This window comes from Ahaetulla prasina, chromosome 11 (assembly GCF_028640845.1).
Source record: "Ahaetulla prasina isolate Xishuangbanna chromosome 11, ASM2864084v1, whole genome shotgun sequence".
Taxonomy (NCBI): domain Eukaryota; kingdom Metazoa; phylum Chordata; class Lepidosauria; order Squamata; family Colubridae; genus Ahaetulla; species Ahaetulla prasina.
In genome coordinates, this window is record NC_080549.1 from 27,688,346 (window position 1) to 27,707,232 (window position 18,887).

General features: G+C 39.4%; 1 protein-coding gene across 3 annotated transcripts in view; it reads left to right on the plus strand.

Annotated features, from left to right (window-relative positions):
- Positions 1–18,887, plus strand: part of ATRX (ATRX chromatin remodeler) — a 115,195-nt gene that overhangs the window by 69,065 nt on the left and 27,243 nt on the right. For all 3 annotated transcript variants that reach the window (XR_009156720.1, XM_058197028.1, XM_058197027.1), the window contains exons 13-19: positions 2,673–2,766; positions 6,391–6,496; positions 8,572–8,751; positions 11,205–11,343; positions 11,701–11,810; positions 12,986–13,132; positions 13,316–13,493. Coding sequence is in view for 2 of the 3 variants with exons in the window: in XM_058197028.1 (XP_058053011.1) it covers positions 2,673–2,766; positions 6,391–6,496; positions 8,572–8,751; positions 11,205–11,343; positions 11,701–11,810; positions 12,986–13,132; positions 13,316–13,493 (954 nt within the window). In the remaining variant the exon portion in view is untranslated. The remainder of the gene's footprint in view (positions 1–2,672; positions 2,767–6,390; positions 6,497–8,571; positions 8,752–11,204; positions 11,344–11,700; positions 11,811–12,985; positions 13,133–13,315; positions 13,494–18,887) is intronic.

Sequence of the window (18,887 nt, forward strand, 5' to 3'; positions counted from 1 at the left end):
ATCAGCAAGATTGCAACCGACAGGTCTTGTGACAACAATTCCATTTTGGCTGCTCCAACTTGCACACTTAATGGTTTAGACAGAATAGTCATAGTTATAACTAGACAAGGCTCAGGGAGGCTTTTTTCCCTCAAGTGAATCTGAATCAAACCCATCATGAAGCCTAGGTAAACATTGTCCTGTGTCAAAGATTCTGTCTCAGACCTATTTTGTCCTCGGTGGTCCTTTTGCTCTTAGTCCTTTAATAATTCATAATACCTCAGTTGGAGTCTATGCTGTTTTCAAGACTTTGCCTTTCTCTTTCTGCATCACTAAGGAATAAACCATAATGCTTTGTGGAAGGGGTTATTAGGGCAATCAACTCTGTAAGAAGGATGTTAAAAGTACCAGTCCTTTGAGTCAGCGATTCTCTCTTTTATGTACCTGTGAGCAAAAAATATTCCAGGAACAGAATATTCTGAAGAAATGTTCTGCTTCTCCCTGCCTGCCCCAACCGGTCTGTGCCCTCTTCTTCCTTCCCTTGCTGGTGAGAGGCTGAGGGAATTCTGATCAGCAAGATTGCAACCGACAGGTCTTGTGACAACAATTCCATTTTGGCTGCTCCAACTTGCACACTTAATGGTTTAGACAGAATAGTCATAGTTATAACTAGACAAGGCTCAGGGAGGCTTTTTTCCCTCAAGTGAATCTGAATCAAACCCATCATGAAGCCTAGGTAAACATTGTCCTGTGTCAAAGATTCTGTCTCAGACCTATTTTGTCCTCGGTGGTCCTTTTGCTCTTAGTCCTTTAATAATTCATAATACCCTCAGTTGGAGTCTATGCTGTTTTCAAGACTTTGCCTTTCTCTTTCTGCATCACTAAGGAATAAACCATAATGCTTTGTGGAAGGGGTTATTAGGGCAATCAACTCTGTAAGAAGGATATTAAAAGTACCAGTCCTTTGAGTCAGCGATTCTCTCTTTTATGTACCTGTGAGCAAAAAATATTCCAGGAACAGAATATTCTGAAGAAATGTTCCGTTTCTCCTAAAGACCATGCCAATTTGGCTATTCTGGAGGTGGGCTAATAGTTTTATGGAAGTTTGTCTTTTAAAGCAAAAGGAATCTTTCACACAAGAGTCTAGAGTTAAGTGGGTTGGGGACAGAGAAGGAGAATGTTGCAGAATCTGAGGTTTTCTCCATACCTGATCAAATATACCATCATTCTTTCCCTTTTATCTGTACGGTTAATTGTTTGTTTCAATAGAATAAAAAGTTATATTCTTTTTTTTCTTTTGTAGCTCTCTTAATGGACCAAGATAGTAGAGAGCACATTATAGGTTGTTTTTAAATGCCTCTGAGAAGGCATTTGAAAGAAATGTATTACTGCAGATTTTTCTTGCCAATTGGGAATCATGCTAATTATTTCCATCCATTCTGTCTGATTCATTGGGTGCCTCTCTACAATACCAAAAACATTTGTTATTCTTTTTTTTTTAATTGAAAAAGTTTTACAAAACTTTTTTCTCCCCCCCCGTTTTCCCCCTCCCCCCTAGCCCCCCTCCCCCCTGTTATTCTTGTCTTTTCAGATTAACAGACAAGCTTTCATTCCCTACAGCTCACATCTGATGCAACTCACAAAAGCTAATGCTTTGTTGTAAAATTGGCCAGTCTGCAAAGATAGTACCAGGCTTTCTCTGATTGTTGGATCCCATGTCTCTCCACCTACATTGTTATCCTTGTGTGAATAAGGCATCCAAGAGTACATCCCAAGGATGAGTTTCTTTTGTCTTGAGAAAGTAGATCTTTTTTACTCATGGTTAGGTAGTCACTTTTCTCTCCTTCTCTTGGGATCCTCAGTTTCAGAATAGCCTTATCTTAGCTCTTGGGACAGAATTTGAGGGAGGCACTACTAGGACTTCAATATAGGAAAAGAGATTTAAAATGTTAGGATGTTTCACTTTGGAAGATAGAATCCATGGTTGGATGGCTAAAATGGAAACAAATCTTCATTAAAAAATTCCAATCTTTCATTTTATTTGTATATTTTTTAAAGTGTTAATAATAGTTCTCAGGCAACATCAAAACTGCAAGATATTTCAGAGGCATTTCGGTGTCAAACTTGAAATGAGCTATTTCACTTTAGCAGAAGCATTGCACTGCTTTTTTAAAAACTCTAGAAGTATTTAAATGAGAAATACTGGATTCAGAATGCTTCTGGGATTAAAGAAAGAGTTGCAACACTGAGCTGGATTGGAGTAATTTTCAAACCTAGAAATTTTACCTTTAAATCTTCATGCAGATCACAATTGTATATTAATTTTTGCCTAGTTTTTCATTTAAATTGTTTTCCTTACATGTTTATTCCTTATCACTGTTGGAAAACCTGAGAGACCAAGTTAGGGACAGACCATTATGAAGAAACACTGTGTGGTTGGCTAAGAGTCAACAACAAATTGATGACAATAATTATTTCAAATCAAATTTACAAATAATGTAATTATTTAAATAGCTTTTGTTTCAGTAGGCAGCTTTTTATGACAGGTCTGCATTTCTTACATGATAGTAGGATATAGTTTTCATTGTTTCTTGTGATCTTGCTGTTACTTTGGGCTTCTGTTTAACTAATTGGGCTAACGTTTATGAAAATGTACCATTTCTTGATACTTTTTAAATTGTTTTATCTTAAAGTGAGCAGTGAGGATTCGGATAATTCAGAAGCCAGTGAATCTGGGATTAGTGAAGAAGTGAGTGAATCTGAAGATGATCAACGTCCTAGAACGAGGTAGCATATTTTTTTTGATGGCCGGTCCTAGGTCATATTTTGTTAATCTATATATATATATATATAAGCAAAATACCACTCACGCATCATCACAAAATTTCCAGATCCATAAAGCCTACAAACTTGAAATTTGCCACATATGTTCCTCTTGGCTTCTAGGTGCTCACTAACAAGGATTTTTCGAAATGACCATCAGAGCATTAGTATTTCCTATATTATTATTAACACGCTCTGATGCTAAGGAGTTCTACTCCCCCTCCTCACCTAAAAAGAAATCTGTTCCAAATGCAAAACACAAGCAGAGGAGAGGACTACTACTTTCACAGCAGCAAGCAGGATATAGGGTAGGGGAGGCTTCTGTGGGGCAATCCTGAGGGAGAGAAGGGGGATAGGAGAGGGGAGGCCTCTTTGCAGCAAGGCTGAAGGAGAGAAGGGGATAGGAGAGGGGAGGCTTCTATGAGGCAATCCTGGGGGAGAGAAGAGGATAGGGGACGTTTCTGTGGGGCAAGGCTGAGGGACAGAAGGGGAGAGGAGAGGCTGATCATAACTATTCATTAATTTTTAAGCTGTAAGTGTTGATTTAGCAAGCCCGATCACATAGTTTCGTAGTGGAGTGTGGGTATTCAGCTAGCGTTTAATAATTTTACAAAAAATCTGTAGAGATAAAAACTACAAAACACTTCCCAACTCAGGAAATTTTATTTCAAGTTCTTAAAATCTTGCTTTAGCCATTAAAACCTGAATGCCAAATTCAGATTTATAATGTTGCTTTTTAAAAAAAATGTTTTTATTATACATTTTCCTTTATAATACAACACATTTTCAGTTTTACCACAGTCCATCTCATTCCTTCTCCTTCCCTCCTTTCTCTTCTCCCCTCTGCTTCCCTCTCCCTTTTCCTCTCCTCTCTCCTCTTCTCTACTTCCCTCTCCTTCCCTTTCTCCTACTCCTCTCCTCTCATCCACTTCTCTCTCTCCTTTCCCCTCTCTATTTCCCTCTTCCTTCTTTTCTTCCCTCGGCCTTCCTCTCTTCTCCTCCACCCCACTCCACTCCACTTCCCTCTCTCCCTTCATCTCTCCACTTCTCTTTCCTTCCATCTTTTTCTTTTCCTTGTTGTATATAACATTCCATTTCCCTACGAAGTACAGTGTATTTTCTAGGTACTGTCTCTTTCAAATATAACTATATATTTTCTTGAAATTACATTAGAAGAAAATAAACTTAATATCTACATGAACAGTGTGTTTATAGCAGTAATAATCATAATTATAGTAACATTGATAATATTCTTCGTATTAATAATTTTTCATTATTTGGTTAATCATTCTCTTAACCTTTTAATTTCTATCTTTTGCTTCTATTATGTAACTATTGATAGACATATACGGTCACCTTTCAATTTCTAATCTGCTTAATACCTGAATGTTGTTATCTAGTGATATATGTAGTAATATTTTCCCCATTTCTCTATTCTACCTCCATCTTAGTTCTCATGCTCACAACTCCTGGCTTAAAAGGTATTCTACATCTATCCCTCAACTCCTGCCTGTTTGTCCCCCCCCCCCAACTCTTATTAACTTCTTGGCACATCTCCTTTGCTCTTTCCCTGGGATCTTGTATTTTCTTGCCTCATTTGCATTTAATCTAGGTATTTCATCTATCTCTATCGCTTCTTCACACTTTTGAATCTTCAAAAAGCCTTTCCCTGATTCTTTCCTCACTTCATGAGGGTCTTTCTGTATAACCTGTTTTACATTTTGGTCTCTTGAAGTATGAAAGAGATCTAGAGTATAATTTGCTTTTTTTGTTCCTTTCTATTTTCTCCTCTATTTCCTGGGATTTCTGTTCATTATTCAATGCCGTTTGTTCATAGCTCTCTGGTCTCACAATTATATCTCGAATCAATTGTTTTATCTCCCTGTGGTTCCTCGTCATCTCTTCCTGCATGTTTTGGGAGATCAATAATATTCCTTTTAATAATAAATTTATTTCTCTTTGTTATGACATTTTGCCTTATTTTAGTAATTTATAACTTTACTTTAAAGCTTTACCCAATAGTCTTTCAAAATCCCAATTTCTTAATTGTCTGTCGTACCAAAAAAAAAAAAAAAAGAAAAGCCAATATTCCAGCAGTTCACAGATCACTCTTGAATAGCCCATTAGCCATCTCCTCTTAGTTTTGAAGCAAGTCCAAACTGTTTCACACTCGCATAGTGTACACCAGATTTGTAAATTTGTAATCCTCAAGGTTCTAGCAGTTAAATGTTCTCACAGTTTGTCTCTAAACATCAAGTATAATCAGTTACAGTTGTCTTCAGCTTCTCTTTTACACATAACAGATCTCCGCTTATCACTTACTCATTTTTGTAATGTCTTTCCCGGCCAATAGGTGTTGCTCTTAGTCTTTTTTCTCTGGTTCAGCTGCAAATATGGCCCTATTTTCTTTTTATTTTCTTGCTTTAATCATTTTTCAAAAATTCCTCACTTCAAGATGATAACCAAAGTATAGTACAATATTTTAAAACAGTTTAGTTTGCTGAAAAACTAGCCAGCCCAATCTATCTCTTACCTTTAAGATTTGTAACATTTTCTGTTCGTTCTTTCTTTTTCGGGTCTGACATTCGCTCCCAATTTTTAGTCGCCACTTTTCTTTGGGGTTTGGGAAAGACCCTACCACCACTTCAGTTGAGTCCCACTTTCCTTAGATGGTGCTTTAGGGAAAATTTCACAGGAAAAATTAGAGATTTCTCACCCACATCGTACACAGTGTTGCAAGATCTTTCCCTTCTTCTCTTCCCTTTCAGCTGTCACGGCTTCGGTTCAGCCATAATGGCCATCCTCTCTTCCACCAGATAAAGGGGTTTTCTTTGGGTCAAACGAGGAGACTGTGCTCTCCTCATGATTTCCAAAGCATTCCCTCTTTCTTTGTCACCCCTCCAAGGTGACCTGGCCCCGTAGGGCTTCTCCAAGTGGAAGAAATAGATGGGACTTGCGTAGCTTCTCTCATCCATGTCTCTGCCCCGACTTCAGCTGCCCCCACCCTTATAATGCTGCTTTTTAAAGAGACAGAAACAAAACCCTATTTACTATCTGGAATGCTTTGGAATTATTGTGTTTTATTTTTTTAATTTTTTTTACAAATCCAGTTTCCTAAAATCCAGGCATTTTTGCCTTTTTCTTTTATTAAAAAAGATAAGCATCCAGTATACTCCTGTATTTTTTGCCTGGTTTCACACATTACAGAAAGCACGGAACCGGTATGGTTTGTTTCATTTCTGGCTTGCGATGTTATAATATTAGAATAAAGCATGATTTGCAAACCATATTATAACAAACCAGCCAATAAAACACTATTCAGTAAAGCACTATTAAAGTATAACTTAATGCAGTGTGAAAATCTCCTAACTGCACTCCTTCATTCTAAAATATTAATGCAGATGAAACAAGAATTAACTGGATCATAAATAAAGAGGGAAAAACTGCAGCTACGTTTTCTTAAATAGTTTAGATTGACTTGATTAGAAATAATGTATATATAATTTTGGAGGAAAATAAGAAAAAAAAAGCAGTGTACAGTTAGCCAAGAATAATCCTTTTTAGAACAGTACTCCTTCAATTTTTTAGATCCGCCAAGAAAGCAGAATTAGAAGAAAATCAGAGGAGTTACAAACAGAAGAAGAAAAGGAGACGCATAAAAGTCCAGGAAGATTCATCTAGTGAAAACAACAAGGTAATATTGCTTGGTTAGACCAGCATTTTGTTTTTGTTTTATTTTTGTCTTTAAATCTCCATGACTTTAAAAATCTTTTACAAATACTTTCCCAACTACAATGAGATGTTTTTTGAAAGTCACAAAACTATCCAAACAAGTTTGATATGGCAACTGTCAGCCTTGCAAGAGAGTGCAGACAGGAAGCATGCCTTTTGCTCTGACCCAGCTCCCCAAACACGACAAACCCTCTGACGGGAACTCAGAAGGTTCCTTTATTAGGAAGGCCAGCAGCTCTAGCAAAAAGTTTATCTTGCAGGCTAAGAATTCTGTCCAGCCAGAAGATGAATAGTTGTCTGCCACACTTATTCATCTCTGCCCCCTGCCTTTTATCCCCAGAGCTAGGGTGGGCCTCGTTAGCAGCGGTGGCTCTTCCATCCCAAGAACCGGCCCATAGATTTCTGCTGCTTTCCTCTCCTCTGCCTTCTGTGTGTCTGCCCGTCAGGCACTGAACCCAGCTGTTCCTCCTCTTCCCTCATCAGCCACCTCCAGACCTGGGGGCTGTTGACTGTCCATCTGAGGGCTGACGGACGGCCCAGGCTCCGCCTCTCTCTCTGACAGCTCCATTCCCTCTTCCCCCTCAGAACTCCCAGGTTGCCCTGATGCTGACCCTGGCTCCCACGCTTCCCCCTCCTCCTCCTCTGATTCGGCTGTTGGGGTGGCCAGCGGCCGACAGGACACAACAACTTTATTTAAGCTTATATTAATATTTCAGATCTTGCAAATCTGAAAATAACATTCCTCCCCCATCACTTTTACTCCTCAAGAAATAGGTAGGGGTCTCTTCTGAGATGTTTCCCATACCCCTATTCCTTCTATGGTTGCCAAGATTGCCAGAGTGTTCCTCTGGCTGTGGAACAAGATCATTCCCACAAACCATTCCTTCATAAGGATAGATGTTCTAGTTCAATTCCAACTCAAGTATCGTGGCCAATTCTGGTTTTGAAAAGATTCATGAAACTGGAAAGGGGCTTAGAGAAGAATCACAAGGTTGATCGGGGAAGTATAAATTAAGACCCCTGAGAAAGAGCAGCAAGGAGCTTAGTTTGGAGAAAAGGTGAGTGATGGGCGATAGAATTGCATTCTCAGCCCCGTGTGCATATAATAGAAGAAAGGGATTTAGTTTTTAAGAAGGTTATCGTAAGAGAAAAATGCCCTGTTTTTCTAAGTGAGGATGGACATCCCTTCACTAGATATACTCAAGGGGCAACTAAATAATTATGTCAGAAATCCCAAAGGTGCTTTTTTTTCCCCAAGAAGCAACTGGACTTTCTGGTATTTCCTTGAAGACGATTCGCTTCTCATATAAGAAGCTTCTTCAGCTTTGATTGAATGGTGGAGAATGGTGGGTCATTTAGTGAAGAAGCTTCTTGAATGAGGAGCGAAATGTTTTCAAGCAAAAACAAAGACAGTCCAGTTGCCTCTTGAAAAAACAGAGACAACCATGACCTGGATGCCTGAGAATCTCCATAGACATCAGTCAGGAATGCTTAAAGTTGGACACAGTGGCTAAAGGGACCCTTCCAGTTCTGAGATTCTGTATCCTGAACTCAGAGTAGTAAGCAACTGTTACATCCTGTCCTCTGATATTAGCATTCTCATTCCCCATAGCTTTACTTTGGATTGGACAGACTATTCCAAATCACACCAAATCCCACTTCATTGTGTGACAGTCATGGCATTTTTTAAATTAAATTTAAAAATTGGCACCTGTTTTTCTTTTACTTTGCTCCTGTGTGATTTATAATACAGTAAAGGACTTTGGAAATATAGGAAATCCCAAATCCAGTTGAGGATGGAAAGGAAATAGAAATTAGTCTTTGAGATCTCAATTTGTACACATGGGAAATGCTTACTGTCAATGCAAGGGATGCCTTCTACACTCCACCTGGTGTAAATACAAAAGTCCCATTACGCAGTTTGGTTAACCAGTATTCGTTTTTGGAATAACAGTACATGGTTAATCTTGTTGAAAGAGTGTTTTGTGTTTTATTTGAAATTATGATTAAGAATATATCTTTCTGGAACTTTTACAGAGTAATACTGAAGATGACGATAATGATGATTCTAAATCTCCCGGAAAAGGCAGGAAAAAAATAAGGAGGATTATTAAAGATGATAAACTCAGAACAGAAACGCAAAATGCATTGAAAGAAGAAGAGGAGAGAAGAAAACGGATTGCAGAAAGGGAACGTGAAAGGGAGAAGCTCAGAGAAGTATTTATATTTTTTTATTTGGGATATTACCAGGATTTTTAAACAAGTGTTGAGGAAAGGCAAAACCTGCTAAAAAGAGAACGCTGATAGAAATATGTCTGATAGTCAGGGCTTGTTTTATGTCATTTTGCTGTTGAAAGCCTTTTTTCTTGAACATGTTGAAGTGTTTTCATTGCAGAAGTACTTAGCAAGGTGTTTGGAAACAGGATAGCTTTTCTTAAATCGACATATATGCAGAACCCTGATTTTCTCTTATCAGATGTATTCATTTGAGACTCTTGCTTTGCTTTCATATTTTAATGTTTATATTTTGCTTTTATTAGCATGTAGTTTTAACAGCACTAAATTGCCTTGACTGTTGTGGTTGGGTTGGAATGAAAGGCAAGGTCCACATTTTGAAAAGCTCTGGCTGGATTTATCTGAAAGCATGTGGATAATTACCCTGAATTTAAAAGCTTTTTAAGGTTTTTTATACCATTGGATTACACGAGGATTACATTATATTACTCTTTTTTTACCTTTTATTTTTTCAAAGATAATTTTTCAAAGTCTTTTTTAAAAGTTACATTACAACACTGTTCTCAGAATTCCCCAGCCAGCATGGTTGACTGGAGAATTCTGGGAGTTGAAGTTCACACATCTTAAAGTTGTCATGTTTGAAAAAAGACTTATGTTAGATTGAAATAGGTATGCTCATATGATGCTTTTAAGATCTAATCAGGTGACAGCATGGTATTTAAAGAACTAATATAAGAATCGGATAATAATAATAGTAGAGGTTGATAAAAATCACCAAATTAGCAAGAATTTCTAACTACAGGTAGCCCTCGTTTAGGGATCTTCCATGGCTGCAGCAGTGATCGAAAAGAAAATAACTTTATGAGCAATCCTTGCATTTATGACTTTCACGGGTCTGTAATACAAAAGAAGCTGAAGTAAGATCATAAGCACAGTCCTTGTTCCAGTTAACAACCACTTCACTTTACGACTGAGTTGCTGTCCTAATTGTCATCACTAAATGAAGATTACCTGTAATTTGAAGCATCCATTCTGCTGGAATCAGAAAAGCTATAAAACATGGCGGGGCACATTAGACTTCTTAGTTTACTGATAACATGCTAGCATATTTGCTACAAGCAACAATCTTAATTAGGATTGGCAACTTTGTTACATTAAGTGAAACATCACATGACCACTCCAGACTTACAATGTTGGTTCTGCTGCAGTTAAGTGAATCACCTGTGGTCATTAAGTGAAACATCACATGACCATGACTTGTAATTTTACTGCCAGTTTCTCCATTGACTTTGCTTGTTGGAAGCCAGCTGTGAATTTCACAAATGTGCTACGTCATAAATGTGTGCCAGTTGTGAATACTGAAGTTCCCCAGTAGTATTATAGCTGTGATTCTGTTGGAATTAAATCCCCAAACATTTATTTATTTACTTACTTTACTTACTTACGGTACTTACGTATGTCTGTGAAATGTTAAGAGATTCAGGAACAAATGTTTTTCAAGGCAAATATCCTGTGTTGACGGATTTATCACTAAATAAAGCACCAAAATATTTAACCCATTGTTTGGGGGCATCTGATCTACAGAGGAATCTTTATTGAAAGCAGGTAAAATAAAGTGCTAGGATACAAAGAATATGTTTTCTTCTTTTATAATTGGGGCAGTTACTTCTTAATTTTCTTTCTGAGCTTCTGTCCTTTTCTTAGTAGAATTTTATAATTCCACATGCCACCTCTGGAACAGTCCCTTGAGAAGTTCCGGAACATGAGGCTTTGTTTACCTTACAGCTTTGAATAAGTTTTTTCCTCCAGGCCATTGGCACACCCTGTGTCAAACCAGGACTCTGTGCTGTGCATTGGCCATGATGCTGCCTGCTGTTCGGGTTCAGCAATATCCTTCCAAAGTTAATAATATTCCATGTGTTCTCAGAGTTGTATCTACAATATTCTATAGCACTTCAGTTTGAAGCTAGTAAAAATAGAAATAATGGACAAATAGATTTCTAAACTTCCAATAAGGACAGATAAATTCACAGAAGATTTTGACTGATTGCCCACTAATCAGGCATATTTTGTTATAGTTCTCTGAGGCACATATTTTATTTTGGGGTGTCAGATTTTGGCCAGCTGAAATTTTTTTTTTTCTATCTTAAATCATCATATGTGCATAGACTTAAACGAATTTATTTGCTATGGATGTGTTTAGCAACTCCAAGCATGCAGAAAGTGCAATGCAAACCCCGCTGTTAATTTAAAAGGGGGAGCCCTTGTCTGGGAATACGTCCCATTGAATTGCCTTGTGAGCTTTTCTCCAACTTAAATGCAGCCTGAAAAAAGACCTCCATTTGGCTGTAGCTCTTGATGTATATTTGCCTTCAGTGTAGCTTGAATGTTGAATATCTTGAATTAAATGCATACATCCCAAACAATCTTTCCAGGTCATAGAAGTAGAAGATACACCTTTGAAATGTCCAATTACAACTAAGCTGGTTTTAGATGAAGATGAAGAAACCAAAGAACCATTAGTGCAAGTTCATCCAAGCATAGTGACAAAACTTAAACCTCATCAAGTAGATGGTAAGATTTTTATTTAAAAATGCTGGATTTAGGAGACGTGTGTTTTGAATCGATTGGGTTAGAACCACACTAGAGTGTTCTGTGGGGCCCTTGGTGCTCTCTGAGCTTGGTGACTATCTTGCAGAGATTTCATAACTAAATTAGGTGGCATCATCAGTGCATGGATTATGTTACCTAGTTTGGCAGTGAAACGTCTGCAAGAAAACCACCAAGCTCAAAGAGCACCAAGGTCCCCAACCCTGAGCTTTGAATATTGTCTTCTATTGATTACAGTGTTCTGTTATAGTTGTTGTGCTTCAGAGCAAAAATAAGTCCACTGTTAAATTTTAAAGGATCTTTTAAAAACATTGTTTCTAGGTGTTCAGTTTATGTGGGATTGCTGTTGTGAATCTCTGAAAAAAACCAAGAAATCTGCAGGCTCTGGATGCATTTTGGCTCACTGTATGGGCCTGGGAAAGACCTTGCAGGTATGTTGAAGATCTGTTGGCTAGGATGGGCCTTGCTCCCTCCAGCTTCTTCCCGTAAAAGAGAATCGCGTCTTGTGAAAACCGGTGAAACGTGTCCAAGTTACCTAATGCAGGTTCCTGCCGCTGTTATATATAATTCCTGGAGAGAAGAATGAGTAGCTTAAGTACCTTTACTGCACTTTCTTCAGGAATTCAGCTACTTCACTTGTAGGACTGGAATTCCGTTCTCAAAAGAACCCTGTGGCATAAGTTGAAAGAATGACCTGTCAGGTTGCTCAGTTAAATTCCGGTTGGGCTTGAATTTGAACATTTGACTCTGCAGCGCTGGTCAGAGCATCTGTCAGTTACATCCGAAGAACTTACTTCAACTCCCTTTGAAAGTCATTCCTTCTGCATCAAATCCTTTCTGATTTGAAAACAGGGGGAAGGAAGTGTTTGGGATCACAGAAGAAGGAGAGAAAGAGTAGATAATAGACACACAACAAAGATCCGGTTTCATGCCATGGTCACTGTCAACTCTACTCCTGCTTTAGTCACAAAGCTGGCTGGGTGACCATGGGCCAGTCACTCTGTTTCAGCCCTAAGGAGCGGGCAATGGCAAATCACTTCAGAACAGTTTTGCCAAGGAAACTGCAGGGTCTTGTCTAGGCAGTTGCCTGATACATATTTAGCAAATACACATACACTCATGCATACATACATACACACACGCACTTACATATACATGCATACATACTGTGCGTGTATGTATGTATATATGTGTGTATATACACACACACACATGGTTAAAAGTGTTTCTAAAAAACATATGTTCCCTTTCTCAGTAACTTCATTAGGAACCAGACCTTCCTTGTTCATTCCTATTCTAAAACATAGTGTATTTTGAGTTAGTGTGCTGCATACAACTTATGGTAGCTAAAAATGGGTTACCTGAGATCAAGAAAAATGGAAAGAGGAGAAAACCAATTGGTTATTGGTTAGAAACTATAGTAAATATTCACAGCAAATTAATGTAAGAAGAAAGTTGTTAACTGACACTAAGTACATCAAAATATTCTTTTTGTATTAAAAAAATAATTCATGTTCTGTCTCCCATTTTTTGTTTGTTTAAAAAAAGAATTTTCCCCCAGGTGCAGTTTTGTTCTAATGCTGATTTTCTTGCCTTCCTTTTGAAGGTAGTTGGTTTTCTTCATACTGTTTTGCTTTGCGACAAACTGGATTTCAGAACTGCCCTTGTTGTGTGTCCGTTGAATACAGCCCTCAACTGGGTGAATGAATTTGAAAAATGGCAAGAAGGCCTAGAAGACGATGAGAAACTTGAGGTATTTAATGTGTAATATGGATAGGTAGAGTGTATCTCTGCATTCAGGAACAGTACATTAATGTTTAGAAGTATGAACCTCTTGACTTTGAATATTTGATCCACATTTATATGTGGAACGCACATTACAAATTACATGTTGACATAAAAAAATAAAACTCATTTATTTGCTTGCTTTCCCAAGGTCTCTGAACTAGCAACAGTGAAACGCCCTCAAGAGAGGAGCTATATGTTGCAAAGGTGGCAGGATGAAGGAGGTGTCATGATCATAGGCTATGAAATGTATCGTAACCTTGCACAAGGGAGGAATGTGAAGAGCAGAAAACTGAAGGAAATATTTAACAAAGCATTGGTTGATCCTGGTAAGACAAAACACTACAGATCATTCCTTCTGTGACAAGTCATGTAGAGGAGAAAATGTTCTTGAGTAGAGAGATACTCCATTCTATATGCAAAGCAATGGGCAGAAGAATGCGGGTGACGGCATAATCACTCTTCAAACTAGAGAAAGTAACAGCAGTAACCAGAGGGACTGATAACATGATTGGTGAATGGTAAAACTGGATATGCTTTGGAATTCTGTTGGATTTTCAAGGCACAAGATCCAGATTTACATTTTAAAAAATCAAGATGATTAAATGTGTGATATTATCTATCTCCCCACCCCAAAGAAAGAAAGAAAAGTGGTGTCTGATAGTTGTTGTAAGTCAGAAGCTCTAGTTGTTTTTTTAATTTGCATTTATATCCCTCCCTTCTCCGAAGACTCAGGGCGGCTTACACTATGTCAAGCAATAGTCTTCATCCATTTGTATATTATATACAAAGTCAACTTATTGCCCCCAACAATCTGGGTCCTCATTTTACCTACCTTATAAAGGATGGAAGGCTGAGTCAACCTTGGGTCTGGTGGGTCTTGAACCTGCAGTAATTGCAAGCAGCTGCTGTTAATAACAGACTGCATTAGTCTGTTGAGCCACTTTAATTGTTTAATTTAACAGTTAATTGTTTTAGCAAAGTTCAGAAGAGAAATTCTGAAAGCCAGCCTGAAAACAGAACATATTTAGAGCTCCCAAACTACTGTATATCCCAGTCTAAAGATTGCTCCAAATTTCTATTGTTATTTTTGGTAAACATTAGGGTATCTGAAAGTGTTGATATAGCACAAGAGAAATATAAATCCAGTTAAATTGAATAAATTTGCAGAAAATAGTTTGCATTCTGTTTTTGTAATATCTGGCTTAATGAAATGGCATGGCTCTTGTACTGTCTTTTTATTTGTTTTATTTAAAGAATTTACATGGCCTTTTATTTCACACACTGATTCTAAGTGGCTCACAGCAGCCAGTAAAAACAACAGAAAAACACATCATAGCCTTCCTATCAATCACCTACACTCCTGACCCCCGAATCAACCCCATCCTAGCTCAGTCTTTGGGGGAACAGTCCGATATTCCCAGCGTTCCAGAAGGCTAAAAAAGTGGGGCTTCTCTAGTTCTCAAGTGGGAGGAGAGGGGGCTATTCCAAAGGTTGCTACTGAGAAAGCCCATCTCTGAGGTCCCACTCTTTGACAGCATTTGATGGGACCTAGTGGGTTGGGCAGATACCCTCAGGGAAAGGTGGTCCCACAGATACCTTGCGCCAGGTAATGTTTTAAAGATAACTGGAAGCTAGTGTAGCTCATGAGGCAAAAGTATAGCACAGGTGAACGTCAGAGGGCCCAGAACCCTGCTGCATTGGGGATCGGTTGCTGCTTCCAAGATGGCTCCTCGGAGACCATGTTGCAGAATCTAATCAGGAAATGACTGAGTGGCTGTAAGTAAGATATGGGCACAACTGATGCAAGATGAATTTGTGCAAAGCTCCATCCCACCTCAGCCACATTTGCCATTTGCTGTTCCAGCAAGAGCTGAGAGTCCAGGATAAGGTCTCCTGACCTAGGGGAGGGGGCAAAAGCCCCCAACCACTCCATCTTTCTCGGGTTGAGTAGCAGCCAGTTCCTTTACCTCCAGGTCCTTACAGTCTCCAGGCACTGGGTAGGCACTGAACAGCATCCTCTGCACAATTGAATATCATTAGTGTACCTTTGATACTGGACTCCATGCCACTAAATGACTTTAGACAACAGTTTCATGGCGATGTTAAATAGGAGAGATGAGAGATCCAAGTCCTGAGGCACCACCTTTCATATCTCTCACCTCTCCTGTTCTCCAGCTCCTGCATGCAGCTGGATCTCTCTCCCCCAGCACTGATTGAAACTGGCCATAAAGGCAGGAGGGAAACCACTGCAAAATGGACGCCCCGCTTTCAATCCCCAAAGCTGGCCTGGAAGAATAGTATACTTAATGGTATTGAATGCCACAGAGAGACCCCAGAGGGTCAGGCTGGACATAGGACCAATGCTGACTTGAAACTGTAGCTCTCTGTGAGTCCTGATCGAATGGGTCTAATCTGTCACAGCCTCTGAAGCTGCTTGCTTGCCATGGTCTCAACAACCTTCCCTAACAAGGGAAGACTGGGGGGTAGAAGGGAAATTATCCAAAATGATTAGGACCAGTTATGACCTCTTGAGGAGAGGGTGTGTTGTTTTTCTGTTGGCAGGAATCAGTGGTGGAATTCAATTTTTTTTACTACCGGTTCTGTGGGCGTGTCTTGGTGGGTGTGGTGTGGTGTGGCTTAGTGGGCATGGCAGGGGAAGGATACTGCAAAATATCCATTCCCACCCCACTCTGGGACCAGCCAGAGTTGGTATTTGCCGGTTCTTTGAACTAATCAAAATTTCCGCTACCGGTTCTCCAGAACCTGCTGAATTTCACCCCTGGCATGAATCCATACAGACAAAGAGTCTGGACTGGTTGTGTCTAGCTTCCCTAGATGCAGTTCCAGCTGAATTTGTAGAGGTTTCAGAGAATAAAAGTGGTTAAGCCTCAGTCAGTTGAAGTCATCCTGCACGTCCATTTGAGCCCCTGAGCAAGGATTCCTGTGAAATTTGTGAGTAAGAAAGGTGAAAACTCCATGAGACCCGGATGGGCTGGAGGCAAGTGGCAGTCCAAGAAATTTCCCTCCCTTTCAATTTGCAATATGGAGATGAATCTCTCCTTCCAGAGCCTGCACAGCCTTCCTTTTCTGGCTGAGAACCATGCTTGGCCTTGGAGTAGCACCCAGAAGAGGTTGGGCTTCAGAATGTAGGCAGGATGAAAAAAATTAAATGAATGTAATATGGAGTCTATCCAGTTACGTTGAAAACAACTGGTAGGAAGGCTTTGGGGCAACCCTCGGATCTACTTTTTAGATCCGAGGGTTTGTACAAGACTCATTCCTTCTTTCTGTGCTGCTTTCAGCAGTCTTGTTTTCTGAGCGGTCAGACTGGTGGATCTGTGATGGCTTTATCCTTATACAGGTAGTTCTTACTTACTGACCATTTGTTCATCAAGCATTCAAAGTTATGGCAACACAACTGAATAAATAATACTGTCAGGGTTCCAAGGAACACCCCCAACGAAATAAAGCTCTGAGGCTTGAGGTTCCTCAAAGTTCCAATTTATTAGAGATGTCATGTTGGCACAGCTGGGAAAACCCAAAACTGAAAGCTTCCAGGTTTTCCACATCCAGTTGACAGTTTACAGCCCTGCCCCACACCCACAAGTTCATCACATTGTCCAATCAACTCTTCACACTCAATTGGATACACTCTCCAGGCAGTCTCCATCAGACATGGAATGTTGTTATGACTAACTTTCTATCACTCCAACAACAACCCCCTCCCAACTTCCCCAGCTAAAAAATGTGGCAGTTAAGAAGCAAAAAAAAAATTGCCTTCCAAAACTGACAAGTACTTAATGGTCCCTGATATTTTGGCTATTACCGTCCCCTTGTGATCATGTGATCAAAATCTGGGCACTTGGCAGCTCACCCACACTTAGGACTGCAGGGGTGCTTCACGTCCCTGCACCTGTCCATCTCCCCCCCCCCTTTCATCTCTGCCCTTTTAGCTACTCTGCCCAGCAACAAATAGTGTGAGCTGGGGCTTGGTGATTGGGGGCTGGCCCTGGGACAGTGGGGCAAGGGGCATCTGTTTGAGACTTCTGTCATTCTCCATCTCAGGCTGAGCCTCAGGGTCACCATTGCAGAGGAATGCCATTGCAAAACGGCCAGAGGTGTTTGTGGGGCAATCCCTTGCCTTACCAGGGCTTGGGAGGGACCAAGCTAGGAATGACTTGGGTCAGGGTGGATCCTCACTTAATGACTTCAGTCCCAGCTACCATTGTAACACGAGAACTACCTATATTTACATGATTCCCTTATAAGCCTATTTGTATAATTGAGTAGGCAGTCTTTTCTTTTTTAAGAGTCCTTGAATGGTTCCTTTTCAGACATTTGTGAAGTTTACTACCCAGTTTCTTCTTTAAAGGAGTTTATGAAGATGCCAGATATTATTTTATTTATTTATTTTATTTTATTTTTCGTATTTATATACCGCCCTATCTCCCTAGGGACTCAGGGTGGTTTACAGGCAGATAAAAATTCATATAAATACAAAATAAAACATCCATTAAAAAAATTTATTTCAAATAGCCAAATAATTAAAAATAACAGTATACATAATAAAACCCATTAAAACCAATTTAAATTTAAAATCTAAAATCTAGTCCAGTCCTGCGCAGATGAATAGATGAGTTTTAAGCTCGCGGCGAAAGGTTCGGAGGTCCGGAAGTTGACAAAGTCCTGGGGGAAGCTCGTTCCAGAGGGTGGGAGCCCCCACAGAGAAGGCCCTTTCCCTGGGTGTCGCCAGACGGCACTGCCTAGCTGACGGCACCCTGAGGAGTCCCTCTCTGTGGGAGCGCACGGGTCGGTGAGAGGTATTCGGTAGCAGCAGACAGTCCCGTAAATAGCCCGGCCCTATGCCATATGTACAGATATGTAGGGAGATTTTATTTTAATCAGCCAAAAGGGAGAAAAGCTAATTGCAAGGCTGGCCAGTTATTGGTGATTGTTGCCATCTTGATAACTTCCTTGTGTCAGTACTGCTGTGAATCAATCATTATGTCCTATTCAACTTTGATTTTATTTCCAGTTAACAGTAGAGGGTGCTGTGGTCTGGTTTTATACAAAATGTTGAAAAACATTACTTCAGAAAACCTGTGTGTGTATTTTCTTGGCGAGACATTTTCGTAAGAATGAACAGAATATTTTATCATGATCAAATAAATTTGTTTCCTGCATATGTTTAATCAAATAGTTGTCTTGTGTTCTTAAATTCTAGGGAATTGTTCAGTGCCCCATGATTCTGCATTTCTGATATTTAAAATATAGAAAATGCATTTTTCTTGAAGACAGGTAAAAGAGTAGTATTGTGGCATTCTTGCTGCTTTCTGAGCTTGGTTGTTTTCTTGTAGATGTTTCATTACCCAACAAAGCTACCACTGATGATGTTATCTAGTTTGGTAATGAAATGTTGGCAGGAAAACAACCAAGTTCAGAGAGCACCAAGGCCCCCTCAGTTCAAACCTGAGCTACACATATTCTCTTATATTGGTAAAAGAGCAGTATGTTTTCCTAGTTGGGTAGTTACTTGCCAGAGTTAGATGATAGCTTGAATTCAGTTTGGAAGAGAATTAAGATCTTATGAGAATGCAGACTCAACATTGGTTTGCAGCTTTTTAAAGTGTCTGCATCATTTTTCTAAAAGTGCTGAGCTGTAATTCCTTTAGTAAATTTCAAACATGCGGTTACTTTGCATTGTGTGACTCCTCTCTTCC